Genomic DNA, 17,234 nt, shown 5'->3' with positions numbered 1-17,234 from the left:
GAAAATAATTTTTTATGTCACTCTATTTTGGATGTTCTTTTCCTTTTCATCTTTCTATCTCAATTTGCCAAAGTGAAATGTGCAATGTACATGCAACTTGGGTTTTCCAGATAAAAACAGGACACCCAGCTACGTATGAATTTTAGATGAACGAACAAATTTTTAGTATAAATATATTCCACATATTGCATGGGACATACTTATACTAAAAAAAATACTGTTTATCTGAAATTCAAATTGAACCAGGTGTTCCGTATTTTTATTTGCTCACACTGGCAACCCTAACATATCAAGTGCATAGTATGCTAGCCAAGTTTGCTGTCCCAGTGGGGATGGGAAAGGTTGGTAAATGGTAGCACATACTGAGACACAATGGTGAGACACAAAAAAGGGTTGGGGTGGGGTATGAGAATGGTGATGTATTTTAACTGGGTGCAAAGACTGGTGACAGAGGACACGCAGCAGAATGACTGGTGGAGCAGTGGCAGGCCAGCAGCCCGGGGGGTGGGACATTCATGTCCTCTGCAGCTCCTCTTCCCTCCTTTGCTTTGCTCATTTCTTCCTTATGCTAGTGAACTTCATATAGCCAGTATATAACCAGTGACAGCAGAAACTGAGATACCTTTAGGCTTGATAAGTAATTTGAAGATACAGTAACTGCCATATCTGTGTAGATCTTCTTTGGATTAATTTTTTATCAATACTTTTATACTGAATGTTAGCAGAGGATTTGATCATGAGTTTTGTTTTTTCCCTATTACTAATATCCTTGGGAGTGCTTAGGTAGGGAGGTGAAGGGGAGAGAATATGTTACTAAACAGGACATTCTTAACCAAGGAGTGGGGAAACTTTCCATCTTCTGCATCATGACCCTACCTGCCCACAAAAGGAAGTCACAAATGCTGGCTGGTGTCCTGATAAAGCAGACAGGACAACATTCTACCTGTTTCTAATCTGCCCTGCTGCCATTTTCCCATCTCCATGTATCATGACTTCAGTTGACTCTCTCCTTGACCTTTCTCAGTGCTTTAGGCTTGTAGGCTCTGGCTTACCTTATTCCTCTGGCTTGGACATCCCTTGCTGCGTTAATCCTAAGGAATTCCAATCGTTTGGCTGAAACCACTGTTGCCAATCTGCTGCACTCCCACCCCCACAGAGGGGCTCAGGGAGGGCAGCAAAGTTGGACAGGGCTCTATTAGAAACAGAGTGCCCAACAGTGACTAACAGTCATCTGTCAGTCTCTCATGGAATTAGCCCTTATGTCCAGCTTAAATCAAGTCTCCTTTGGCCCAGGCTGACGCTGAACTAACCAGGTGGGGCAAGAGTAGAGGCAAGGGTAGCAGTTTTTAGGATAAGCTTGGCTGCTTTATTGTGTGCTTTATAGGAAGGTCATTCAATGGAATCCTCAAGGCTCTTCCCTTGTCCACTTCTGTCCTGTGTCTCCTTATTCCTTCTCACACATCTATTTCTCTATAGATTTAGATTCGAGGTTGTAGAGAGAGAGGCAGGGTAAGAAGGCCCACTTTGACTTTGAGCTTAAATTGTGTTTGTCAATCCCCCTTGTATCAGAGTGTCTTACACTGCAGATTGTCAGCTATTTGTGGCATAGGAGTGATGAGCATGGACTCCTGGGCTAGACTGCTCTATAACTTACTAGCTATGTGCCCTTGAGCAGTTACTTAATCTCTCTCCATGTCTCGGTTTCCTCATCTGTAAAATAAGAGATAATAAGAGTACTCATCTTACAGGATTCATATAAAGATTAAATGAATCATGAATGTACGTAAAGCTCTGAGAATAGTGCCAGTTACCTGATGTGCTTTAGTTGAATAATAATAATAATAATAACAATAATAATAATAATGGTCCATCAGATTCCATTCTCCCCGTCAATTCTCAGGGTAACTCCAGAGCAGAATTCTGGCATCTGGCATATATCCCTGGATATATCATTTTAACAACATTAAAATCTCCTCCATTTGCATACACTTCCATACCACCCATCTCTGCACCTACAGCAACAAAATAAATTAAACTAACATAAAAAAATAATGTTTAATTTTTAGAACAATGCCATGTTAGAAGGAAAAGAGAAAAATACATAGGTACAATGTCGAGGTTAGGCTCAAGGACACATGACCTGCTACTCAACTTGAATGACAAGGTGAGGAGGGTTAAAAATGAGGAAAATGCTTTTGGGTGAGGTTGGCAGAGATCAGGAAGCAAAAGGGTAGATGGAGATATCTACTGTTGAAGCAGGAAACAGCTGAACTATGTCTGCATCTTCAGTAACAATTACATGCTCACCCTGAGAGGGAAGATATTTTAACAAATGAAAGCACAGATTTTACACCAAGAGATCTCTTTAACATGTCCTTTATTTTGATGCTGAGTTATTTGCCTTTAGAGTGGAGTTCACGGGGCCAATGAAATGGGTTTATTATTTACTGAAAGTGCTCACTTCCCTGTGTTTCAATGCCATAACCTGAGCGTGGTTTTAGTAGGACATGTGTCAATATAACAATAAGAGAACTCAATTAGACATTTATCCAATTGTTCCTGATATTTAGCAACATCTCTAAAATTACTTTTTAAACATTTTTCAGTCTTTGCCAAAGATGGGGAGTAGAATTAAGTGCACAAATGGCTTTGGACAATCTGCTGCAGAGAACTGTTTTAAGCATGACATAAACATGCCAAATCAATAACTTGTTTCTTTATCTGCATGTGCCATGAAAATCTGGCTATCATAGAGTGCCGGATCCATTAAAAACTGAATTTGCTATTTCCAGACAGCAGATAGCTCAAAGCTCAACAGGGCCAGCAGGCAATAATCCAAATTTGCATCTCCCTCTCTAGAAGAACAACTGAAAGCACTCTGTTGCTACATTATGTTATTCAAAGCACAGGGGATAATGAAGACTTGGCAATACTGTGGCTGCCTCAGGATTGAGTCAAATGGCCATTATTCTTCAAACATGAAGAGCTGGACAAAGTGACTTTTGTTATCTTAAATCACTAGGCAAATCTGACCACTGGAGAAATGTAAATCAACACATGATTTCTGAAATGAAACTGCCCCTTTTGCTTAAGATATGATATGCGTATTTACGAAACTTGATGTCACAGAGACTACTAGTCTCTTGGGGAAGAAAGGACGGTAGTATAACCCAAGACTTTTTGCCCCTCAAAGACTTTTGAAATAGATCTTTGCTATATGCTTCTGTCCAAACGAAGCCACAGAGAATACTTTATATTTTTTATTATGTAATACTTCACTATATACTAGATATATGAATTCCCCAACATGTCTGTATTAACAGCAGGTCTTTAGATAGTCTTAGGAAGTGTGGATTATGGAAATACATATCAACATTTTTTTGCATATTTAAAACTGCAATAAAAATGCATTGTACTGATACATTACTTACAATTATTATACTCAAGTTATGCCTAAAGTAATCTTTAAGATAAAAATATAATAATTCTCAAAGACTTGAAGTTTTACTATATAAATAATTTGGGGGAATATTGCTTCTACCTTCTTCATCTTTTATGTTCACACACATTTTTTTGTCCTTTACCCATGTCCCAGCACATGTTCAACCCCTCTTTTACTACTTCTCTTTTATTAAACCACTCTCTATAATAATTCTTCATTTACCCAGCTTTATTAAGAACCAGTTGTTCCCAAGAGCTTTTAAGATAAATAAAATTTATTCTTAAAATATCAAAGTTTCTAAAAATAGATTATATATATATCTCTGCTATTTTAAAAGAAAACATCTGTTTCTTGATGTATTTTAGGCCCAATTATTTTACCCTGGGACTACCACAATACACAGGGATTTTTGGGTATTTGGGTCCAAATTAAGCGGTCTTGGGCAGCTGTACTTTTAGAGTTCCTCTGTTACTGACTTAGAGTTTTTATGGCCTTGTCTTTGCCTTCATTTAGTATGCTGCCGCTTCTTAATGAAGCTCTGACTTCTTGAAGCAATAACCACCCTCTTTTAAATGCTGCTAGGATTGGCTATGGGGTGGGAAACCAGGCATCTATGTTTGTTAGAACTGTTTAAAAAAAGCAGACTGTTTGTGGATGGGGGACTGAGGAGGTAATGAGGTGGCGAGAGACAATTAAATAATAATTCTGACAGTCTGGGCCCAGGCTGGCTGACTAGCAGGTTTTGCGCTGTGTTTTAGGTAGCTGAGATTGCTGCTCAAAAGACCTCCAGCTGAGTAAAGAACTAATGTTCGTTTTCTACTGACTCAAAGGCTAACTTACTAAGCGTATTCATACGTGGTTGTTTTTTTTGACACATACGAATTTGTTTACAGTTCAACTAATACCTGTGTATATATGCAGAAATATTATTAAAATAACACTAGTTACCAAAAGAAAAAGAAAAGCTTACTTCACCCCCACAGGAGCTATATAATAATGTTTCTTCCCATGTGTGTCCATTGATTTATGTCTACAAATGTAGAAAATTATTAAAATAACAGTCACTTAAAAGAAAATGAGAAGCTCACTTCACATAATACAGAAACTGTAACACTGACAACCTGTTGAAGGCTCGCTTTTAGTGGTCAGGTATATATTAATTAAAACAGATCAACTGAGTCTAGGAACTCACTCAACTTTGCAGATATTAAAAACCACTGAAGATCTAAACAGAATTTTGTAACTTTTTCTTTTCAAGCATTTTCATGTTTTATAGTAACTTTTTACATTAGTAGATTATAAACATCTGTGTTTAGCTAATAAACCTAGATTTCCCCCGAACACATAACTCTGATCAAATCTAACAAGAAAGAAAAGGGAGGAAAGATGAAATAAGAAAAAGAGAGACATCCTTTTTTATACTTTTATATAGATATCTCTTTATTTTCTTCAGGCCAAAGACAGAAAGCACATGTTAATTTACATAGCTTAGTAAACGCGTTCTAATTATAGCCTACTCTACTTACCCATGACTTACCCAAAGGAGAAATTCAACTCCAGGTTGGCTTTCTGTGACCTGGGAGGCCTCTGGCCTGTAACCTTTCCTGGTATGACGTGTTTTCAGAAATTACAAGCTAGCCTTATTATGTGTTTATTAGAATAACAAAGGAAAGAATATAATGCACAAAATACACTCAGATTACCTGCTGCTCTGGATTCCCTTTACCAATGTTCCCTTTTATCAAGACAGATAAATGGGAATTAGCTTTGGTCAAACCCTTCTGTATAAGTCTATAGGAACTCCTGAAAACGATTTAAAAAAAAATGGACACAGAACCAGAGATAACAGTCCAAAATGAAATTCTTCCAGTCTCCAGCAAAATTTGTCTTAGAGTATAAAAAATAAATCAAGTATTTTCCTTAAGATTCATTCTGAGTGCACATTTTTTTCTAAGCTTTATTTGCTTTTTGCAACAGCATTTGAAAGAAAACCAACTGACCATTTACAACCTAAACAATGGCTTTAGAGTGTGATTAAGAAGTGCACCTGGCCTCACTGAAACAACACGTTTGTTTAACCTGGTGACTTCCCCGTGGCTGGGGTCAGGCAGGAGCAATCTTCGTTGGGGGGAGGAAAGGAGACCAACTGTAACTGACTCACTGAGAACAAAACGGGTGGACTAACTACCCTTTGTAATTACAACTGTTTTAACAGATTCTAGGAGGCAAGGCTATCATTTAAGTGGCCCACTATAATTTGGGATGAAGCCCCAGGAAATTATGCCAACTTTAGAACAGGAGTTTCATTTCTGAGTTTACTCAGCATAATGAACCCACTGAAATGCTGAGTCTTCCTTCTTTGGTATAAATTTACGTCAAGGGAAAAATTAGCAATAAAAGGAATCTAGCTGGAGAGGAAAAGATTACCACACCGTTCACTCTCAGGAGCAGATTATAGTTTTACTTTTTTCATCTTTTTTATTATGAAAAATTTCCATATAGAAAAAAATATACACAATGGAATGATGAACCCTTACAAACCCATCATTCAGTTTCAATAATCATCAACATATGGCCAATCTTATTTTACTGTACTCTACTCACTCCCCTTCTTGAATTCTTTTTTAAAGCAAACCCCAGACAGCCTATATTTTATTTTATATAAGCTTTTACTTATGATATATGTTCATACCTAACCTAACGATCACTCCAAAAATCTCATTGAGCATGAGATGTTGAAACCAACTTAAACCACATTTTAAAAAACATTTTACACTAAAACTGAGAAAAGTAATTTGTTGGAATATAATTGGGTAATTAAAATGACAAAGTAACTTGAATCACAACTCTCTATTATTTTATTTATAGGGAAAAAAGGAACATTCTAAGATTGAGGAAATAGTGCATGTTCCTCAATCCCAGTGATTCTAGTCTTTGTAGACACTGATGAACAAGAGACAAGGTTAAAAGTAGCATGGTTAGACTTGCCTGGATGGAGCTTGGAAAATGGGAGGAGGCTACCAAGGGGCAAGTGCTGCCTAGAAGGAAACTTCTCCCTTTTCCTTACACATACAGAATAAAACAGAATGCCAACAGGCCTAGCCTTGGGAGCTTCAAATATCACTCAACAAGCAGTCCAGCTACTTATACAACAATTTATTACTGATCTTAAAGCAAAGATCAAAAGGAACTCCATCTAGCATTTATATTCAATTCCTTATTACCTGATGACTAATTTGTAGAGGAACGAAATCTTCACAAGGGAAGCCAAAATAATCTGAGGTGACTTTGATACAATGCCACAAAGGATAAGAAGAGGAAGCCAGTAGAGGCTGCAAATGGCTAAGTTCCAATAAGAATTCTAATAAAAGAATAATGGAATTTCCGTGAACTGTGAATTAAAAAGTGTTAGAAGTGGGCAAAATTTAGACAAGTCAGGCAAAAGCTTTGTTTGTCACAGCCTTTCTATTTCTTGTTGTTAAATATTAGCTTTAGCCACTGTTGCATTTATGTTAATTAAATCGCTTCATCTAAAAAAATGCAGCTTTCCCAACAGCAATCTGGCCTATCTCATTCCTTTTGCTGTTCTCTTACTTATCAGCCTGTACCTTCCGTCTGCATCATCAGCTACTACTGGCTCTCTCCCTCTCAAACAAATTGCCATATTCTGCAGAGCGATTGATGGAACTTGAAAAATGTAACTTGAAACAATACAAGTTTTAGTATTGTATATTGCTATGGTCACATGGAACATAAACATCTCTTTTCCAAATTTTTGATGCTTAAGTCAATTGGTCACTATAGAAACACTAGAAGCTATTCAAATTCTTTCAACTTCTATGAACAACTGGCACAGTTTTTTCCTCCTGAATCCAGACATCTCCGTATTCGCAACTGAGGAAAGTAGTTTTCACACTACTTATTTTGGCTAGTTAAAAAATCCCCACCACATGTCTCCTTGTAAATTCATAGATAAAGATTTAAGTTTATATTAGCATTTCAACTGTGCAAATTTTTTGTTTGCTTCTGAAGTCACCTCAAATTAACAGATTTACTGGAACCTTATGTGATACAGAAGTTTTGCACAAGTCTCAGAAATCTTGTAATATATTTCCCTACGAAGATGGGAAGTTGAGCATTTTCTTTAAAAACAGTTATATGTTCTGTTTTTTTTCAGAGTCCTTATCTTTTACAAATATATGGTGAAATACTTATAAGTGAAAAGATGTCTGGGAATTCTTCAAATACAGGGAGTGGAAAGTGTGGGGTACAAAGGAAACAAGACTGGTCATAAAGTTGCGGGATGGATACGTAGGCGTCATGACACTCTTTGGTCTTCTATGTAGCAATACTCTTGGCAGTGAATATTTCAGATATAATGCTATGCACTCCTTTTTGTTAGGGTTTTTACTTAGAAAAATAACTTTCTCTCAGGAGCAATGGAGAACCAAGAGTTGGCAGTTAATATTTCAACTATCTTTACCAATTCAAAAGCCAAGTCCATCACTACAGTGTTTGGAAAGAAAAAACCAACCAAACAAAAAACACCCCAAAATCTGTCTTTTCACAGTCTTTGAGATTTCAATGACAATACATAACTGGATTTTAATGTGAATAAAATATAATTATTTTAGGTCAGAAATATAAATTTTCTGTTTTCTTTAAAAGAGATAAAAGAGTTGAAAAATTAAAATGGAAATATAAACGTAATTGGTAAGTGTACTTCAAAATCACTATATACTGGTGAAATTTATGCTGTATGTTTAGAAAGACTTCTGCTACCCAGGACACCAATAACATGTTTCTCTTACCTTGTGATCATATGGATTGTAAGAATGAAATACTCGAGAAAGATCTTTTGTTCTTTGCTTTTTCTGTGGAAGAAAATGAAAACATTTGAGTTGACAGGTGGCAAAAATAAACATGCATATATATGTATATGTATATGTATGTATGTATGCATGGATCTATCTACATTAAGGCATTGTTTGTCTAGAGATTCTTCCATGTACAAGGCAAGGGGCTACAATGGCAATCTGGGATACATGGATACAATTAGAAACCAAGCCACTTGACGGTTATGTGGGTTGCTGTCACAGACCAGGCAGGCAACCTCTTCCTAGAAGGTTTCATAGTTAAAACACAAATGATCATTAAAAACTCTAATTATAAACAAATAACTCAGAGACCAAAATGAAGAAAAAACAGTGAAAAGAAAGAAAACTCAAACATTTAGGATACTTTCAATTTCACTGTAATGTCAATTGCTGTCACTCTGAATTGGATACTAGCATGCATCCATTTAAACAATATACTGCCTCCAGGCTTCCTGGTCACAGCTTGGGTCTGTATGCTTGAGCCTATCTTTGTTCTGTCACTGCTATATGGCCCAGCCTTGCATGGTGTCTCACATACAGCGGGCACTCAATAAATATTTGCTAAATTAGTGAATAAATGAATCTACTTGAGTTAGGCATACAACTCTAAGTATCTGTAATGATGACATGTAAGCCTCACATACAGTTATGAAAAGAGAAGCTTTTTTTCACTTCTAATTACATACTCTCCTCAAGCTGGACCCAGGCACTACTGGAGTCCCCTCTCTACCTCCTGCTCCTCCTCCTGTGTCTGTGACAACAAAGAAGTGTGGGGTTCTTTTATTATAGTTGACTACAAGAAGCAGCTTGTTTTCTCAGACACTGTGATCTGTCCGCTTGCCATAATCACCATGAATAATTTAGTATATGGTTCTAGATCTTCCATGCAGATGTCTTCACACACAATCGATTACTAACACTTTCAAAGAAAGGGGATCATTCTATATACGCTGTTCCAAAATTTACTTTTTCCACTTCACAATTTATCTTTGCCAAACTTAAATGCTTGTATATCCAGATCTGTAATCCCTTACATGAAGTTCTGAAATCCAAAAGCTTCTGCAATCTAAACTTTTTTCTGCAATTCATTTTAATTTTTTAATATAATGATCATCTTGTACAAATCTCTTTGCAAGTTTGAAAGTACGAATTTTTTTAAAAGACAATTATGGAAGTTCAGTTGCAGGATCAAATAGTATGCATGTCTACTACCTTGATAGATACTGCCAAATTACCCCCTCCCCCCAAACACTATGCCAATTTGCCCTCACCAAGAATGAATGAGAGAAGGAATTGTGGCTTACATTGGAATTTCTTGATTTCTCTTTTCCATTTAAAGGTTAGAACATTTCTAAATTTACAGAACACATAAAACACTTGTAAAACAGATTATTGAACATCTTTCCAGCTGTCGATTATAGAATTCATTTCTTGTACATCATAGAGTTAGCCCACTACCACCTCTTAAGACTTTTTAAAAATTTTTCCTTTTTCTCCCAAAGCCCCCCGGTACATAGTTGTGTATTTTTAGTAGGTTGTGGGTCCTTCTAGTTGTGGCATGTGGGTCGCTGCCTCAGCATGGCCTGACGAGCGGTGCCATGTCCGCACCTAGGATTTGAACTGGTGAAACCCTGGGCTGCTGAAGCACAACGCACAAACTTAACTACTCGGCCACAGGCTGGCCCCTACCACATCTTAAAATTCTGTCATGAGAGTGGCCTGTTTGTCTTTAACACCACTCTCATCTTGCTCCTGTTTTTACTCTGATGTTAGTTCAACTACCAGGTAAGTGAGCTTCTCCTATCTTCACTTGTGAATGAATCCTTGCCTGGTATCCATCTTTCCTAGGAAAGTATTTCCTCCCTTTAAAGTCTAGTGTCTGCATAAGCACATCTGTCATACCTCCCCAGTGTCAGAGATCTAAGCAGATCTCCCTGCCTGGGTTCTACGTGATCTTCTGCAGCCACGTGGCTAAGCAGTCAAATCTGATATTAATTAGGACCTTGTAATAGAGTCATCTGTATACACTCATAGTTTTCCCACAGACCAGTTTCCTTATTTCAGAACTGTCCTTGGAACCACAATTCCAGCTGGCAGTCCTTCAAATCACTTGGACTTGTTTCCACATTCTGACGTCCACGAAAAGTCATCTGTCCCAGCTGCTCACCTCAAATTCCCACCTCCTCTGTCCACCTCTAGGTGTGCTTCTGACTGTCTAAGTCTGAAAGAATAATTTAAACTTCTTTTTCCTGGAGAGCAGAGATGTATCTCTCACTGATTGGAAACAGCCCCTTGGCTGTATGAGCCCTGGAACCGGTTCTGAACAGGTCATTTGCCCACCAAAGTTTTCATTAGCTTATAATTTTCTCTTGCCTTTCCATACACCCACTGAGTTGGTGTAACAGTTCTTGGCTTATACTTCAATCAGAAGAAAAATGACAGATGCTAACACTTCCTTTGGTAGGAGACTTAATATAAAACATGGGGGAAATTTTCTCAGAAAGGAAATTGTGCTAAAGAAGATAGAAGAGGGAGCCTATCAGTATTCACCTTAGGAGGCATCCCAAGGCCTGTTCAGTCCCAGAAATGACTGAGCTACCAGCTTGAGTTGGCAGGTGGATAAGGAATATTCAAAGGTAGTTTTGCGTGATCTTTTTATGTGGGTTTTGACTTTATATCTCTATTTTGTTAGCTAAAACCTGTATATACCTACGATTATAAGCTACTTCAAATTATTTTGGGAAGGAAGTGGGGTATAAATGATAAGTAAATAACACTATTCGGATTAGCCCCCAAAGAAGCCAGGGAGTAAGGAATTCCCTTTTTTCTGACAACAAATTTATTATATCCCTATACAGTGAAGTCTTGGCTTTGAATATTGAAAGTTACATGTATTAGTCCAGTTAACTGAAAACTACTGCTATTTTTCCTGTGAAGTCAGAGTGATATAGCCCAGTGGTGGATCTTCTGGGATCCAGAATAGAGACTGACAAATGATGGCCCATATGCCAATCCAGCCCACCGCCTGCTTTTGTAAACAAAGTTTTATTGAAACATAGTCACACTCATTCCTTTGTGTACTATCTGTGACTGCTTTCATGCTGAAACAGCAGAGTTGAGTGGTTACAACAGAGATTATATGGCCCATAAATCCTAAGCTATTTACCATCTGGCCATCCTTGATCTCAAACCTCTATCTTTGATCATGTCTACTTCTGGCAGTAGTCCCTTGACTCCAAACCAAGTGAACAACTACCTATCCAGCAAATTTCCTTGCTCCTTCTACTTGCTCAAAGAAGACAATTCCAAAACTAATTGTAACTTCTATCCTGACACATTAGGATGAACGTGACAGGCAAAATAACAATTAGTTGTCATTTTCAGCATATTACCTTCTGAGCATCTTCTGTTCAGACAGAGAATATACCAGTTGGTTTGCAGAACATGTTGAAATAGATATGGGGCTTTCAGAGCCTTTTGCATTCACATTATAACTGCTGATGATGGAAGCTCTGAGAAGAGATCTTTTAACTAAGTCCTGGCACTAAAGCCACGTAGGTTTCATGTACATGTCAGTAAAGCATAGCCATGATTGCTATTGAGCCAGTTTCTCATATGCAGACAATGTTAAGAGTAATACACTAAAAAACTTGTCCAGCCTTGCTATCAGCAGTTTTAACTGAAACTAAAAGCTGAGCCAAAAATGGAATAATTAGGTATTTTCCTCTTGCCTCATAGTACATGTCTAAATTACCTCCCACTTTTTAGCCTGTTAAAACAAACATCTCAGTCATGCAACCACCTGTTAATTCTCCACGTGTTTAAAAAGTAAACATGTTAAACAAGTTGGGTGATGAACTTGTAACAAGGGTGGCCAAAGTACAGCAAGTACAGCAAACATCTCTCCCAGAATTGTACAAGGTTCCTTCAAGTCACCTTCAGCTTTAATCCCAAGGTACAGGCCACAGAGATGAGAAGCTATTAAAATGTAACTACATGCCTAGTCCTGTAGTCTGTGTGGGTTGCAGATGTGTTTAGAAGATGAGACAGTATTCAAATTTGGTAAAACTTCTAGATTTCTGAGGAGCTGAACATCTGCAAATCTCCAACTCAAAGTGTTACCTAAATTGCTTTTGTATTTCACTCTCCAAGGACAGAAAACACTGGTAATAAGCCCTTTTACATCCATGTTTAAACTTCTTTTCAGACAAAACCAATGGCCCAAATGGAGCATTTTTAATTGTTCAGGTTTCCAGACAATGTAATCATTTCAAATTTTATCAAATGTATGCAACAGAGTTCCTATCTGAAAGAGATCCACATGTGATGAGAATCTGTATTTTGAAGGTGAGGTTATACAATCAATTAAATTGCAACAATATCGAGGCTGGACCAGTGGCATAATAGTTAAATTCATGTGCTCCGCATCAGTGGCCCAGGGTTTGCAGGTTTGCATCTTGGGTGCAGATCTAGCACTGCTCATCAAGCCATGCTATGGCAGCATCCCACACAAAATAGAGGAAGACTGGCACAGATGTTAGCTCAGGGCCAATCTTCCTCAGGAAAAAAATTATAACAACATTCACCAGTTTAACTTCTTCTGGTTCCCTAATTCAGTGCTTTCTGTGTTCATTCTCTACTTATATATTAAAGCTTTCTCAAATAAAATAGTGTTATTATAAGGTAAAACTGTAATAACACTAGGGACTTCATTTCTACATATGGATTCTCAAAAAATGATAAAGCCTACAAGCTTTCAGAGAGTTTGATATACTTTATATTATAATAAAATATAAATTTTCAGCAAGCCTTCATCATACTTTGTGGTAAGGGGCAAGATCAGGTTTGCATTTCAATGTATTAATTTCCAGTTTTTGGTTCCACATGCTAGGAGCTCGGAAGTCACCAATCCATCCTAACAACAAGTAACAAGTTGAACAGACTGAAAAATCAACAAATCTACTTGGATCCAGAAGAGAAGGCAGGACACAAGGAAAACTGCTGCCCCTAGAAGTGGAGAGACCAACAGGCGAATACATAGAGAATGCCGCTTCCTGGGGCGGAGACTCACAAGTGAAGTGCTGCAGGAAGCGGTGCTTGGGTAGGAAAACCTGAACTCTAATTGACAGATTCCCGGAGGCTCAGTACAGACAACCCTGAGAGTTAAGAGCTCCAGGGGGATCCAGTCATAGGGAGGCCCCCACAATACTGTTAGATTTACCTCCAGGAGCTTGACCAGGGACCCATAGTAAATACTGGAGAAAAATCCCTTCAGGCTTCCAGCAGGGGGAGGGGAAAAGGAAGCACTGTGAAACACAGTGAGCTCTGTTCTTCTTAACAAGGCCTGCCCTCAGGGGAAACTAGTTAATTAAAGCCTAACCTGCTGGGATACTGTCAGAGCCTAACTGACCTGAGGAAGGGAAATATCTAACTCCAGCCCAGCTAGCCATCCCGTCCCACCTAATGGGGGGGGAAGAAAAACTGAGAAACACTTGTTAAGTCCACAGTCCAAACGCTCACTAAAGGACTGAGATCTAATCATAGAAATATAGAAGCTTCCCCTCTCCTCACACCTCACTGCCACATTACTAAAGGCCTATTTATAGCAGTTCTTTTAAAGCAGCACATTATATCCAGCAATCGAGAAAAATTACAAGGTATATCAAAAGGCAAAAAACCCACTTTGAAGAGACAGAGCAAGCATCAGAACCAGACATGGCAGAGATGCTGGAATTATCAGACTTGGAATTTCAAACAATTATGATTAACATGCTAAGGGCTCTAATGGATAAAGTAGACAGCATGCAAGAATAGATGGGAATGTAAGCAGAGAGATGGAAATCCTAAGAAAGAACCAAAAAGAAATGCTAGAGATCAAAAACACTGTAAAAGAAATGAAGGCTGCCTTTGATTGGCTTATTAGTAGACTGGATATGGTTGAGGAAAGAATCTTTGAGCTAGAGGATATATCAATAGAATCCTTGAAAAAAAAAAGGAGAACAAAGACTGAAAAAAATAGAATAACCAAAGACTGTGAGAAAACTACAAAAGGTGTAACATACGTGTAATGGGAATACCAGAAGGAAAAGAGAGAGAGAGGAACAGAAAAAATATTTGAAACAATAATGACTGAGAATTTCCGCAAATTAATGCCAGACATGAAACCACAGATCCAGGAAGCTCTGACAACACCAAGCAGGACAAATGCCAAGAAAACTACACCTTGGCACATCATTTCAAATTACAGTAAGTCAATGATAAAGAAAAAATCCTGAAAGAACCTAGAGGAAAAAAATACCTTACCTTTAGAAAAATAATGATAAGAATTATACCTGACTTCTCAGAAACTATGAAGGCAAGAAAAGAGCAGAGTGAAATATTTAAACTGTTGAGAGAAAAAATCCACCAACTTAAAATTCTATACCCTGTGAAATTATCCTTCAAAAATGAAGAAGAAATAAAGTCTTTGTCAGACAAACAAAAATTGAGGGAATTTATTGCCAGTAGACCTCCCTTGCAAGAAATGTTAAAAGAAGTTCTTTAGAGAAAAGGAAAATAATATAGGTCAGAAATTCAGATCCACATAAAGAAAGGAAGAGCACTGAAGAAGGAATAAGTGAGGTAAAATAAAAACTTTTACTTCTTCATTCTTAATTGATCTTACAAATAGCTGCTCAAAATAGTAACAGCAATAATATATTTGAGGATGTATGCTTAGGTATATGTTAAATAAATGACAGCAATTATACAAGGGATGGGAGGAAGGAATTAGGATTATTTTGTTATTATAAAGAATTCACATGAAGTAGTATCATGCTATGTGAAAGTGAGTTTTTCTACTTGGATTAGTGGTAAATGTATATTGCAAACTCTAGGACAATCACTAAAGCAAGTTAAAAAAAAAGTATAAATGATATGCTAAGAAAGGAGAGTTGCAATGCACTTACTTTTTCCTGCTCCCTTTCTGGCAGAAAGCCTAAGAAGTGGTTAACGGATCAACTGGCAGTTGGCAGCAGAAAAGTAAGAATGAAATGATAAGGAGCCAAGACAACTCACCAATGGGACAATCAGGTTCTGAATAGCTGAGCTTTATGTCACGCAGGGGCACCTGAGACAACAGGCAATCATGGTGTGGTATGGACTGGGAGTTAGATTCTAAACAAAGCCCAAAAGAGAATGAAATCAAAATTCCAGGCAATAAGGCTAGGGATCAGGGACTGATCAGTTGCTATAAACCAGGGACGGGTATTCAGTAGGGAAGTCAGAGAACCACATCTTGAGGCAAAAGGGCCGGAACAGCCAAGACGTGCAAGAGAAAAAAATGACTGAGTGTCAAAGGGGTCCTTGGTGAAGAACTAGTTGGGAAGTGGGAGAATCACAGTGAGGATGGAGCTTAGCAAGAAGCAATAAAACACACTGAAGTCAGGGATAAGAAATGAAGTAGCCAGGAAACCTTAAGAGGTAAGCGAAAGCGTTAACCACCAAGGATGTGGTCGGACACTAAGGTAGGTCTGATGTTTATCTTAGGATCTTCTATTACACTTACTGCAGGGACAGGTTCCAACTGTCAGGGTGTGGGCAATGCTGGGCCTGTTAAATTCAGTCTGGAATGTGGCAGCGTTTGGTTGAAGAGGGAAAGTATAGCTTATAGAAGAGTTCAGTTTTTGATAAAAGCAGAAATCAAAGAACTGAGTCTATAGAGACATTATGCCATTTATAAACTGTAAGAAAGTAGGTGGAGTCCAGGCACACAGAGACAAAGAGAAAAGGAGGTAGCTTTGGTGAATCAAAGAACAGCTCAATGATTAGAGTACATGATGGGAGAAATGTGACCAAGGACCAAATTTGCATTTCAGAAAAATCTTTAATGGTATTAAAGATGGAGTATGGGAGCCAGGCTAGAGGCTGAAGACGGACGGTGTGAGAGGGCGTTGCAATGGTTCAGAAAAAAATGACAACATCCTAATTTAAGCTGGCGGCAGGGAGAGTAGGTGGGTGGATTTGAGAAACTGCTAAGAGGCAGGATGGACAGCACTTGGTGACTGATTAGACAGGAATGCAGAGAGGGAAGAGCAAAGGAAGACTCCAAGATTTCTGGCTCAGATAAACAAGGGGAGAGAAGTGCCCTCCACCAGTATCAGGAATCTGGACGAAGCAGGTTTAGGGGATTTGGGGTAGGGAAGGGAACTCCGTTTTGGACATAATATAGGTTGAGGTGGCTGGCTGTGACACATTTGGAGAAATAAGGAGAAGGAAATTAGATATTAAGATACAGGGATGGAAGAGAGATGTGAGTTATAGATTTGGGAGTCATAAGCCTACTGGTATAATTTAAAGCAGGAGACGGGATATGATCACATAGGGAGTATATGGAGAAATGGAGGCAAGAAGGTGAGAGGAGAAGATTGAGGTTAAAATCCAAGCAAATAAGAGTTCTCTGACCTTGGGCCAGGTATCTGCTCTGCACTTCATATGTAAAAATGAGGGCGTTGGATTAGGTCAGTGATTCTCACCCTTGGCTGCAGGTTAGAATCATTGGGGAGGCTTTAAAATATAACAGTGCTCCAGTCCTATCCACAGTGGCACTGATTTAATGGGCACCATGCCCATTATTTAAAAGCGCTTGGTTTTTCCAACGTGTGGCCAAAGTTGAGAACCACCAGCCAAGATGATGCCTAAAGTATCTTTCAACTGTTAACCTCTCTTTTAGATCAGTTCCCCACTATCTTTCAGCTGTATGCCATCTGGGTTCTGAATTCTATAATTTTCATTCTTAATCCTCATATTATGTTTTCAGCTTTGCCTTACTTCCTGACCTCTTTCTTTACTTAAAAATGGACTCTATGCAGGAATCCCTCTGGGGCACATTGAGGCTTTGGCTGCAGAGAACAGACTGCTGTTACATATTTAGTTCT

At 38.2% G+C, this 17,234-nt stretch overlaps 1 protein-coding gene across 13 annotated transcripts in view; it reads right to left on the bottom strand.

Moving 5' to 3' along the window:
- CDKAL1 (CDK5 regulatory subunit associated protein 1 like 1) overlaps positions 1-17,234 on the bottom strand; it is a 610,319-nt gene that overhangs the window by 110,405 nt on the left and 482,680 nt on the right. For all 13 annotated transcript variants that reach the window (XM_005603599.4, XM_014734733.3, XM_023624511.2 and 10 more), the window contains one exon: positions 8,254-8,316. In XM_005603599.4, coding sequence (XP_005603656.1) covers positions 8,254-8,316 — 63 coding nt within the window. The remainder of the gene's footprint in view (positions 1-8,253; positions 8,317-17,234) is intronic.

The sequence above is a fragment of the Equus caballus genome, chromosome 20, assembly GCF_041296265.1.
Source record: "Equus caballus isolate H_3958 breed thoroughbred chromosome 20, TB-T2T, whole genome shotgun sequence".
Lineage (NCBI taxonomy): Eukaryota > Metazoa > Chordata > Mammalia > Perissodactyla > Equidae > Equus > Equus caballus.
This window is presented reverse-complemented; position numbering and strand designations above follow the sequence as displayed.